Below are 13,126 nucleotides of genomic sequence, written 5' to 3'. Positions count from 1 at the left end.
CCCCATCTTGGATTGCGAATTTTATATTATTTGATTAAAAAACATTAGTTCGAGTAGCTAGACTAGTCCAACGTATTAGTGTTTTATGAGTTGTACTTTGGATTTGCATTTTGTAACCCGAATGGGAAAATGGGTTATTTTCCTTTAGATATAATTATATGGCAACAATGTTCGAGGTTGATTTAATTATTTATGTTTTATTTCACTTGGCTACGCGCGACCTTGATCCTGAATTTAATGGTTGTTGCCACTTGCAAGGTTGAGACATTGCAGCAGAAAACCCAGATTCTCGGCAAATCACAAAAGTAGGTTGTGCCTAATGGCGCCATGTTGCCTAACACATCCAGCGCCACCACTCTCGTATTCCCAAAGAAAACATGTATTCCTACGTGAGGTCCACATGACCAAAACATTTCGATTAGTCATGTATCACAACGTGCATTGAAAAATTTGCGAATTTACAAATCACACACAAGTTTCAAATTCATGAAACACATGGTTAAAATTTTTATCCTATCAATTGTAATTAAAGATCCCCGGTTAGTTTTAGTTTTTTTTTTAAAAAAAATAAGTATCTAGTCTAGTATAAAATGTTAGCAAGAATATCAAAAAGTACCAAATTAGTAAGTACTTATTTCTAATCCTTAGGATCGACATACGGATAACGTAAACAACAAGAACGGTGAATTGAATTAAAATGAATGTTAGATAAATCTTTACAGCATTTTCTATGGAGGTCTAAATTGAAACGTTTTGCGTTCGCATCACCTGATGGTGATCCAATCATCTGAGACAGACCAATCGGGACTTTGTTGTGTCATTAGCTCCCCCAGCCACTCCAACGGGGTAGGTGGTGTCAAATTGGAGAAGTAAAGGGCCGGCTGTGGAGAATATTCCGGTGTGGGTAAAGATGTAATTGAACACGCCGCAGGTGATTCCCAATCAGGGAAATCGAATGGGCATCTTGGAGAAGGTGATACGGTAGTTTTACTTTCTTGCCTGGCTTTCAGCGAATCTGCCACGTCATCAAAGTATTCAACATCGCAGACGAAAGGGTGATTAAGGAGCATCTCAGCCGTCCATCTATAGCTCGGATCCTTCACGAAGCATTTTCGAAGAAAATCTTTTCCTTCTTCCGATAATATTCCTGGAATCTCCGGCACCTCTTCGCCGACGCCGATTCTCATAAGCACCGCCGCCAAATTGGAACACCGCCACACCGGATTCCCGGTCACCATCTCCGCTACGACACACCCCAGTGCCCACACATCCGCAGGAGCCCCCTGTTCTCCGCCTGTGACAGTCTCCGGCGACATGTACATTGGGGTACCTCTGAATTCGCATCCAGGAGAGATCCCTTTCCCGGTCCTCTTCGATAGACCGAAATCCGCAATCTTTACCCCGCCGTTCGGGAACAAGAGAATGTTTTGAAGCTTTAAATCACAGTGAACATAACCAAACTTGTGAATATAGTGAAGACCTCTCAACAAAGCTTTCGTGTATCCCCGAACTTCGGATTCCGGCAGCCTCTGATCATCGGTGTTCTTCACTTTATCAGCAAGCGTGCCGCCCGGAGCGTACTCCAACAACAGATTGTACAATCTCTCGCCATTTTCACAAGAAAAACTGCCTCCGAAGCATCTGATAATTTGTGGGCAATCTTTAAGATCATCCAAAATCAACTTCTCGTTCATCAGTGAACAAGAATGCGAAATCCCACATGATTTCACCGCCATCAGCGGAGGAAACTGAGAACTCTGGCTTGTGGGCACTCCTAAATTCACCGTGGCGAAGCTTCCATGACCCAATTTCTCACCGCGAACCCAATCCATGTCCATTTATCAATTCTCGATCAATAACTTGATTTTCTTCAAACTATGGGGAAAACAAAAGGAGAGAAGCAAGAGAAATCGAACCGAGTTCGAGAAATCTATGACTGCTGTTGTACTTATAAAGAGGATTTTGGAGTTGATTTGTATGCATTGTATGTACAAGGAAACTTTAAAAATAAGAAGCACGTGGTCGTTAAGGATAATTCGCGGGAACCTTAAATAGCCTACCCAAGGTTTAGGAAACGTGGTTGATATTTTGATTATTGTCAAGAATCTTTAAAAGATTTGTTTTTTAAGAAAGGAAGTTTTTTATGAAGAATAAATAAACTCTCCTCGTGTTAATTAAGGAATTATGTTACTTGTATCAGTGAAAACTTCCTTTTGCTCCACCTAGATTTATCAATTAAATGCACATTAGGAAAAATAGTATATTTTTGGGCTATATTTAACCGATTTATCTTATCAATATAGTGATTTGAAGATCGCAAAATCCACCATCTAATTAAAAGTCAAAATCATCACCGTTGTGGATTCATATTTGCTGTGATGTTAGTTCACATTTGAAAGCGATGATATCATTAAAACTTGACTTATAATGATTTGAATGGATTTGGTCAAATCGAGTCTTCCCAAGATTTTTCTTTAAATTATTTCAGATCGTGTATATCTCGATCACTTCGTAATAATGGCAAATTTGAATTTGGATAGGAACAAATATTATACGATGAAGGGAAATCAAATAGAATGACTTGTAGATTTCATATATATCTTTCCATACTAAGGATTAGGTTTGGGAACATAAGCGGATGGGGTTCTTCTTTTCAAGTGGATGTACTTTCTAAAATTCATCTCATAAGAATATTGCTTGACAAATACAAATTTCCTAACAAGTGGTATCAGAGTGTTTGAATTTGTGTTATATTATAATTAAGTGTTGTGTCAAATGTTACAACATTTAAAGAAACATGTAGCGGAATATTAAATTTCTAACACAGATCAACTTTAAATAAATAGTTGGACAAGATTAAATATGCACAAGTATAAATATTTGTACGATGTCTTAGGGAAAAACTTAATCACTAGAAAACTAAATCGTTTACGAAAATCCAATCGCTGGTGATTATGAATAAAATCAATCTTCTCAATTCGTTGAGAAAATAAATAGCTTTCTGAAACAAATAACTATAATAAATGTAGTCAAGAAATTAAAGCAAACAAAAACGTGATGTCAAAACAAGAGCAACAAACACAATCTTCAGCCAACGTCATCATGGATGTTGTCTATAGATGTTTCCAACATTCAATGCAACACGCGGTATCTGCACACTTCAAAGCTACACGTCTGTTGAAGAATGTTTTCCTCTGAAATTCCACAAAGCACGAGCGTGAGTATATGATTGATCGATAGTGTGTCAGTCCATATATATCCTCGCTTCTCTTATTTATCAAATTCATCACGTTGCTTCTCTTATTTATCAAATTCCTCACTATCAAATCTATAAGATAAGGAAGGTAACCATTTGATTAGAAAACAAACTCCTCTTTTAAACATTGATACCATATCATGATAAGACTTGCATACTTATCTCATTATCTAGAAAGACAAAATTTCATTAAGGCATAGTTTGGTACACATGATAGGATAAACATGTGATATATAATATAAGGATAAGTTGAGGATAAATAAGATGTAGGATATTATATTTAATGTTTGGTATGATTTTAATAAGAGTGATTAAATTTATATATTAGATTGTAATGACAAAATTAACCTTATCATAATAAATTTTATAATTTCAAAGTTGTTGCTTGAGTTCATATTTTTTATCTGTACATGTGCCGATAGTACTTGCATGATTTATTTATTTTACCTAATTTTATATATTATATAATATGATAATTAAGCCCTTGATTTTTTGAGTCAAGTCAAATATCAATTTTTAAGGTTAATCGAATGATAATAATAATTTTATTGAGATTTATAAAAATTATTTATATAATTATCTCGAAATCATTTATATAATTATCATATTATATAATATATAAAAATAAATAAAATATTTATTTGATTTTAATTTCTACCTACTAGCATAGTTTTATAAAAAATCATTAAATTGAGGGTAATTAAGTCATTTGTAGTGTATTTTATAATTTGATTAAAATTATCACACATTCTATTAGGGATATTTTATCATTCTAAAAAATTATTTATCAAGGGCCCATGATATTATCATGAGCTTTTTAAAAACGTACCAAACATGGGATAAGGAGGATTATTTATCAATCCCTCTCTTATCCCATGTACCAAACTATGCCTAAATATTATATACAATCAAATCAAAGAAAAATAATATTAGAAAAATTATTTAAGATAAAAAATTATATCAATTAAATAAAAAAATATTTCCCTTCGACATCATATTTAATTTTATATGATTTTCTTTAAGATCGCGAGTTCATCCACAAACCGCATGTTTATACAATTAAAATAACGGTAAATTAGAGAAAAATACATCTGTGCATGATTTGTTTAAGATTCAGTACCCAACAGAATTTTTTTGTATTTTAGTACCTGACAAAAGACCACCTTAGTTTTTACTACATGTTTAATGTATTTTTACATTTTTACCCTTTTAATTAATAAAAAATATATAAATACTTATTTTTGTTGGACATTTTCTCTTTCCACTCATCAATCCCGATGCATTTTGATGACATGTATATTTAATTTTAAATATTTTTTTATTAAAAAAACAAATTCACAACTAATTGAATTTTTTGAAATACTTAGTTTAGCTTGTGAAATACTTAGTTTCAATTTTAAAATACTTGATTCAGTAAATGAAATACTCAGAATGTTTATTAAAAACTGGATATTTGAATATGCATTTAAAAAAAAAACAAATTCGGAACTAATTGAATTTTTTGAAATACTTAGTTTTACTTGTGAAATACTTAATTTCAATTTTAAAATACTTGATTTAGTAAATGAAATACTCAGAATGTGTATTAAAAAACTGGATATTCGAGTATGCATTTAAAAAAAACAAGTTCGCAACTAATTGAATTTTTTGAAATACTTAGTTTTACTTATGAAATACTTAATTTAAATATTAAAATACTTGATTTAGTAAATAAAATACTCAGAATGTGTATTAAAAAACTGGATATTCGAGTATGCATTTAAAAAAAAACCAAGTTCGCAACTAATTGATTTTTTTGAAATATTTAGTTTTACTTCTGAAATACTTGATTTAAATATTAAAATACTTGATTTAGTAAATGAAATACTCAGAATGTGTATTAAAAAACTGGACATTCGAGTATGCATTTAAAAAAAACAAGTTCGCAACTAATTGAATTTTTTGAAATACTTAGTTTTACCTCAGAATGTGTATTAAAAACTGAATATTCGAATATGCATTTAAAAAAACAAATTCGCAACTAATTGAATTTTTTGAAATACTTACTTTTAATTTTAAAATACTTGATTTAGTAAATGAAATACTCAGAATGTGTATTAAAAACTGTATATTCGAATATTCATTTAAAAAAAAAACAAATTCGCAACTAATTGAATTTTTTGAAATACTTAGTTTTACTTGTGAAATAATTACTTTTAATTTTAAAATACTTGATTTAGTAAATGAAATACTCAGAATGTGTATTAAAAAACTGGATATTCGAATATGCATTTAAAAAAAATCGCAACTAATTGAATTTTTTGAAATACTTAGTTTTACTTATGAAATACTTAATTTTAATTTTAAAATACTTGATTTAGTAAATGAAATAATCAAAATGTGTATTAAAAAACTAGATATTCGAATATGCATTAAAAAAAAATCCCAACTAATTGACTTTTTTGAAATACTTAGTTTTTCTTATGAAATACTTAATTTTAATTTTAAAATACTTGATTTAGTAAATGAAATACTCAGAATGTGTATTAAAAAACTGGATATTGGAATATCCAACGCAAGTTCTCCAAATGCTCGCATTTCCATCCAAGATCCTTTTATATGACATGTTCATTTCATTTAATTATTTTTTTTATTGTTTAAAAAACAAATTCGCAACTAAGCATTGAACTTTTTCAAGTACTTAGTTTTACTTGCGAAATACCTAATTTCGATTTTAAAATAGTTGATTTGGTAAATAAGATACTCAGAATGGGTATTAAAATACTGGAAATTCGAATATGCAACGTAAGTTCACCAAATGCTCGCATTCTATCCAAGATGCATTTGGATGACATGTTCATTTTATTTAGATTTTTTCTTTATTTTTTTAAAAAAAAATCGCAACCAAGCATTGAACATTTTGAAGTACTTACTTTTATTTGCGAAATACCAAATTTCAATTTTAAATACTTGATTTGCTAATTGAGATACTCATAAAAGTTAATAAAATAATGGATATTCTAGTAGGCAATGTAAGTTCACCAAGTGCTCGCATTTCTATCCAAGATGTATTTAGATTACATGTACTTTTCATTTAAATATATATATTTTATTTTTTAAAAGAAAAAGAAATTCGCAACTAAGCATTGAATTTTTTGAAGTACTTAATTTTACTTGCCAAATACTTAATTTCAATTTTAAAATACTTGATTTGGTAAATGAAATATTTAGAATGCTGTATTAAAATACTGAATATTCGAATATGTAACGTAAGTTCACCAAATTCTCGCATTTCCATCCAAAATGCATTTGGATGACATGTTCATTTCAATTTAAAATACTTGATTTGGTAAATGAAATACTCAGAATGTTGTATTAAAATACTGGATATTCGAATATGCAATGTAAGTTCACCAAATGCTCGCATTTCCATCCAAGATGCATTTGGATGACATGTTCATTTCATTTAATTATTTTTTTATTGTTAAAAAAATAATTTGTAACTAAGCATTGAACTTTTTGAAGTACTTAGTTTTACTTTCGAAATATCTAATTTCAATTTTAAAATACTTGATTTGGTAAATAAGATACTCAGAATGAGTATTAAAATACTGGATATTCGAATATGCGACGTAAGTTCACCAAGTGTTAGTCTTTCCTCAGTAGATACATTTGGATGACATATTCTTCTCATGTGATATCTATTTTGTAAAAAAAAAAAATATCAAATTCCCAACTAAGCATGAAACTTTTAAAATACTTAGTTTACTTGATAAGTACCTAATTTTAGTTTCAAAATACTTGATTTTATAAATGAGATACTTAAAATAGATAATAAAATACTGGATATTCGAATATGCATTATGATGCAATTTCAATGCAAATGAAATTTTAACAAATACATTGCTCATCACTTCTCATGAAATAAAAATAACAATTTATTTCAGTATACAAATAAAGAACTTAGTTTTACTCCGAGACAAGTATGCTACTATATTTTGTTAAAAGTAAGTGCTTATTTTGATCTACAAACAACTTACTCTTACTCCACGATCAGTAATGAACTGTTTCATTTCTTTAAATGACATTAATAAGTATTCTAATGAATCTTAGTTGAAAAAACCAATCATGACTAAATTTACGTTGCATATTCGAATATCCAATATTCTATCACATATTATGAGTATCTCATTTACCAAATCAAGTATTTTAAAATTAAAATTAGGTATTTCGCAAGTAAAAGTAAGTACTTCAAAATGTTCCATGCTTAGTGATCGAGCAAAACTTTCATTGTAAAATTCTTAGTAAAAATTAATAATATTCAAGCTCGAATTAATCATAAGTGTACGATGTCAAGTAATAATATAGCGTAAAAGAGTACGATTATCGTTCCTCTAAGGACTGTATTTCTCAATTATTATTCTCAGTTATTCAATTTTTAGCAGCGATACTTCAGATGATTGTTTACTACTACGATTATTAAATAAAAACTCAATGAAATGGTTCAAGGATTAAATGATGAAATAAATAAGCTAGAATGATTGATTAAAGTTCAATTGAGAAATGAATTTATTGAGAATCTCGGTTCACATACCTCTCGCTAATCTACTTAATTCGTTCGACAATGATCTATGCTTTCGACGAGATTTCATATCCAATTGAACACGCCCTCTCAAGCTATGCCAAACTAATTCAACTCAGTGAAGTAATTAAATCTCTTTAATATGTCGTTTTATTAAATCCACTAGCTTTCGACCTACTGAACTATGACTATCGACGTATATCCGACTTCATATTTCTCTATAAATTGTAAATCCAAGGATTAAGTTACTCGTTCCTATCACGAGATATTCTCTCGAAGAACATTGTCCGGAAATCTTTAAATCTTCGCTCTAAGCCTTTTTTCTTTTTCAAAGCTTTTTGGCTGCTGAAAAGTCCTTGAAGATGTCATCCAAATGCATCTTGGATGGAAACGTGAGTACTTGGTGAACTTACGTTACATATTCGAATATCCAGTATTTTAATACTCATTATCAGTATCTCATTTACCAAATCAAGTATTTTAAAACTGAAATTAATTATTTCGCAAGTAAAACTAAGTACTTGAAAAAGTTCAATGCTTAGTTGCGAATTTGTTTTTTTCAAAAAAATAAAAAAATATTTAAATGAAATGTACATGTCATCCAAATGGATCTTGGATGGAAATGCGAGTACTTGGTGAACTTACATTGCCTACTAGAATATCCAGTATTTTAACACATATTCTCAGTATCTTGTTTACCAAATCAAGTATTTTAAAATAAAATGAACATGTCATCCAAATGCATCTTGGAAGGAAATGCGAGCATTTGGTGAACTTACGTTACATATTCGATATCCAGTATTTTAATACAACATTCTAAGTATTTCCTTTACCAAATCAAGTATTTTAAAATTGAAATTAAGTATTTGGCACGTAAAACTAAGTGCTTCAAAAAGTTCAATGCTTGGTTGCGAATTTGTTATTCTTTTAAAAATTAAAAAAATTTATTTAAATGAAATGTACATGTAATCTAAATGCATCTTGGATAGAAATGAGCCCTTGGTGAACTTACATTGCCTACTAGAATATCCAGTATTTTATTAACTTTTATTAGTATCTCAATTACCAAATCAAGTATTTAAAATTGAAATTAGGTATTTCGCAAATAAAAGTAAGTATTTCAAAATGTTCATTGCTTAGTTGCGATTTTTTTCAAAAAAAATAAAGAAAATTTCTAAATAAAATGAACATGTCATCCAAATGCATCTTGGATAGAATGCGAGCATTTGGTGAACTTACGTTGCATATTCGAATTTCCAGTATTTTAATACCCATTCTGAGTATCTCATTTACCAAATCAACTATTTTAAAATCGAAATTAGGTATTTCGCAAGTAAAACTAAGTACTTGAAAAAGTTCAATGCTTAGTTACGAATTTGTTTTTTAAACATTAAAAAAAATAATTAAATGAAATGAACATGTCATACAAATGGATCTTGGATGGAAATGCGAACATTTGGAGAACTTGCGTTGGATGTTCCAATATCCAGTTTTTTAATACACATTCTGAGTATTTCATTTACTAAATCAAGTATTTTAAAATTAAAATTAAGTATTTCATAAGAAAAACTAAGTATTTCAAAAAAGTCAATTAGTTGGGATTTTTTTTAATGCATATTCGAATATCTAGTTTTTTAATACACATTTTGATTATTTCATTTACTAAATCAAGTATTTTAAAATTAAAATTAAGTATTTCATAAGTAAAACTAAGTATTTCAAAAAATTCAATTAGTTGCGATTTTTTTTAAATGCATATTCGAATATCCAGTTTTTTAATACACATTCTGAGTATTTCATTTACTAAATCAAGTATTTTAAAATTAAAAGTAATTATTTCACAAGTAAAACTAAGTATTTCAAAAAATTCAATTAGTTGCGAATTTGTTTTTTTTTTAAAAATGAATATTCGAATATACAGTTTTTAATACACATTCTGAGTATTTCATTTACTAAATCAAGTATTTTAAAATTAAAAGTAAGTATTTCAAAAAATTCAATTAGTTGCGAATTTGTTTTTTTTAAATGCATATTCGAATATCCAGTTTTTAATGCACATTCTGAGGTAAAACTAAGTATTTCAAAAAATTCAATTAGTTGCGAACTTGTTTTTTTTTAAATGCATACTCGAATATCCAGTTTTTTTTTTTAATACACATTCTGAGTATTTCATTTACTAAATCAAGTATTTTAATATTTAAATCAAGTATTTCAGAAGTAAAACTAAATATTTCAAAAAAATCAATTAGTTGCGAACTTGTTTTTTTTTTAAATGCATACTCGAATATCCAGTTTTTAATACACATTCTGAGTATTTCATTTACTAAATCAAATATTTTAAAATTAAAAGTAAGTATTTCATAAGTAAAACTAAGTATTTCAAAAAATTCAATTAGTTACGAATTTGTTTTTTTTTTTAAAAATACATATTCGAATATCCAGCTTTTTAATACACATTCTGAGGTAAAACTAAGTATTTCAAAAAATTCAATTAGTTGCGAACTTGTTTTTTTTATATGCATACTCGAATATCCAGTTTTTTAATACACATTCTGAGTATTTCATTTACTAAATCAAGTATTTTAAAATTGAAATTAAGTATTTCACAAGTTAAACTAAGTATTTCAAAAAATTCAATTAGTTGCGAATTTGTTTTTTTTTAAATGCATGTTCGAATATCCAGCTTTTTAATACACATTCCGAGTATTTCATTTACTAAATCAAGTATTTTAATATTTAAATCAAGTATTTCAGAAGTAAAACTAAGTATTTCAAAAAAATCAATTAGTTGCGAACTTGTTTTTTTTTTTAAATGCATACTCGAATATCCAGTTTTTTAATACACATTCTGAGTATTTCATTTACTAAATCAAGTATTTTAAAATTGAAATTAAGTATTTCACAAGTAAAACTAAGTATTTCAAAAAATTCAATTAGTTGCGAATTTGTTTTTTTTTTTTAAATGCATATTCGAATATCCAGTTTTTAATAAACATTCTGAGTATTTCATTTACTGAATCAAGTATTTTAAAATTGAAATTAAGTATTTTACAAGCAAAACTAAGTATTTCAAAAAATTCAATTAGTTGTGAATTTGTTTTTTTAATAAAAAAATATTTAAATTAAATATACATGTCATCCAAATGCATCGGGATTGATGAGTGGAAAGAGAAATTGTCCAACAAAAATAAGTATTTATATATTTTTTATTAATTAAAAGGGTAAAAATGTCAAAATACATTAAACATGTAGTAAAAACTAAGGTGGTCTTTTTTCAGGTACTAAAATACAAAAAAATTCTGTTGGGTACTGAATCTTAAACAAATCATGCACAGATGTATTTTTCTCTAATTTACCCTTAAAATAATTATTTAAACGTGATGAATTTGAATGATTAATCGCCAGTGGAGGAATCTTCGTACGTAACTGTCCCTCGTCCATAGCTTGCATGCAGAAAATTAGTAGTCAACCATGAGTACACGCAAGTTGACACGTGTGATTCCTTCACACATCCTTATTTTCGAAATATGGTCCAAATTATGAGGATCTGTTTGCGAAGCTATCTGGTTCATATTTGGAAAATCACCATTGACCTTTGACTGCGGAGGCTAATTACCAGTCCACGTTCTGGAAACGTGGACCTCTAAATCTTCGTTTTACATCTACTTATTATATTAATTATTTATATTATTTTTATTTCACAGTTCACACTACACTAGAGGGGAATTTGAAGCATGTCTGACTGGAAACTGTTCATAGGTGAAAATCTTCTCTGAAGTTTTTTTTTTTTTTTTTTTTTGAAAATTTGAGTAATTTGTAAAGATATTTCTTTAATTTTGTAACTGATTTCAAGTGAAGTCAATTTTTATACCACCGCGTCCTTGGAAATTCTTGGTAAAGCAAACCTAATTTCTGTGTAAAATAAATGCGGGGACTTTATGGAATTTAGTATAAAAAGGATGAAATGCAATTTCCAACAAATTAGGTATACAATGGATGTAGTTGTTTACTTTACTCGGTCATTCTACGTACATCTCTTTCCTAACAAATCAACAGTCATTGGCAGAGACAAAATGAAACATGCATCTCGAGACGTATCACATGAACATGACCATGCCATTTCAGAAATTTTGCTGTATTTAACAACTGGAATTTTTGTTTCTATACAACATAAAAGTTACTGAAATTATTTATGAAAATTATACTTTCTCCACCTCATATATTTAAGTTTATGCGTTTTTCACACTGATTAAGAAATTATTTAAAAAGTAAATTTTACGATAATATTTTCTATTTTATAATAGATAAAATAATATTAAATATTGAAAATTGTCTATATATATTTATTATATATAATAAATATATATAGCTTTTTATATTTGGGACGGAAAATATATATATATATATATATATATATATATATATATATATATATATATATATATATATATATATATATATATATATATATATTGCGTATGTGTGTGTGTGTGTATTTAAAAAAAAATAAGTAACACTCCATGTGGCCATCCCCCAAAATGCCCTTGTGAGGCAATTATAAAATTAATAAATATTTCCCCCCTGATTTATCCAAGAAATATATTTTACTAATCGACAAACATTATCTGAAGCATAACGGACAACATGTTACACCAACAAAGAACGCACCACACGGGAAACCAATCCATGTCTTGGGGACTATCTGATTTTGTAAAATTTAAGACATCAATAAATGTCTCACTTTGTTCACAACATGCTACCCTATGAAGTTTAGGGAGCAACTTGATAAACTCAACTCCTTCATGTCGTTAATTAAAAATTCATTCGTATAAAATTGAATTAGATAAGTGACATTCGAGTTCCTTGGTGTGCATTTGATTAAAATATTAAAAATTTTAGTAATCTATGCAAGTCGCAATATCCATTTATAGTAAAATTTATACTTGAATGGGGGATCATAAATTAGAAGGAGTGGCTGCAATTTAAGTTAGAATGGGTCAATCAACTGGCCCAAGACATATAGAGATAAATTTTGTACGCCAATCAAAACCATTCACATTTTGTATGCATTCACATGTTCTAAATTAATGTTTTAGACGTGACAAAACCATAAAGGGTCGGTCGAAACTCTGCAATTTTTAAACGTTTGAGATGCTAATTAATCAGCGAACAAACGTGATTTGTCGATGTATTTCTTCACTTAAAAGATATTGACATTTAAAATATCATTTTGTCCCCTCCTAGTCTATTAGAAATACATTATTAGAGATGGACATATACACACTTAAATGTTCAATATTTCTTCCATT

At 28.4% G+C, this 13,126-nt stretch overlaps 1 protein-coding gene across 1 annotated transcript; it reads right to left on the bottom strand.

The window, feature by feature from the left end:
- Window positions 1-683: 683 nt before the first annotated feature.
- LOC140826444 (mitogen-activated protein kinase kinase kinase 20-like) lies at window positions 684-1,993 on the bottom strand. The gene has a single exon (XM_073188750.1). The coding sequence runs from the start codon at window positions 1,836-1,838 to the stop codon at window positions 765-767; it is 1,074 nt and encodes a 357-aa protein (XP_073044851.1). The 5' UTR covers window positions 1,839-1,993; the 3' UTR covers window positions 684-764.
- Window positions 1,994-13,126: the final 11,133 nt, after the last annotated feature.

This window comes from Primulina eburnea, chromosome 3 (genome assembly GCF_022965805.1).
Source record: "Primulina eburnea isolate SZY01 chromosome 3, ASM2296580v1, whole genome shotgun sequence".
In the NCBI taxonomy this organism is placed as follows: domain Eukaryota; kingdom Viridiplantae; phylum Streptophyta; class Magnoliopsida; order Lamiales; family Gesneriaceae; genus Primulina; species Primulina eburnea.
Note: the sequence above shows the minus strand (reverse complement) of the source record. Positions and strands in the feature narration are given on the sequence as shown.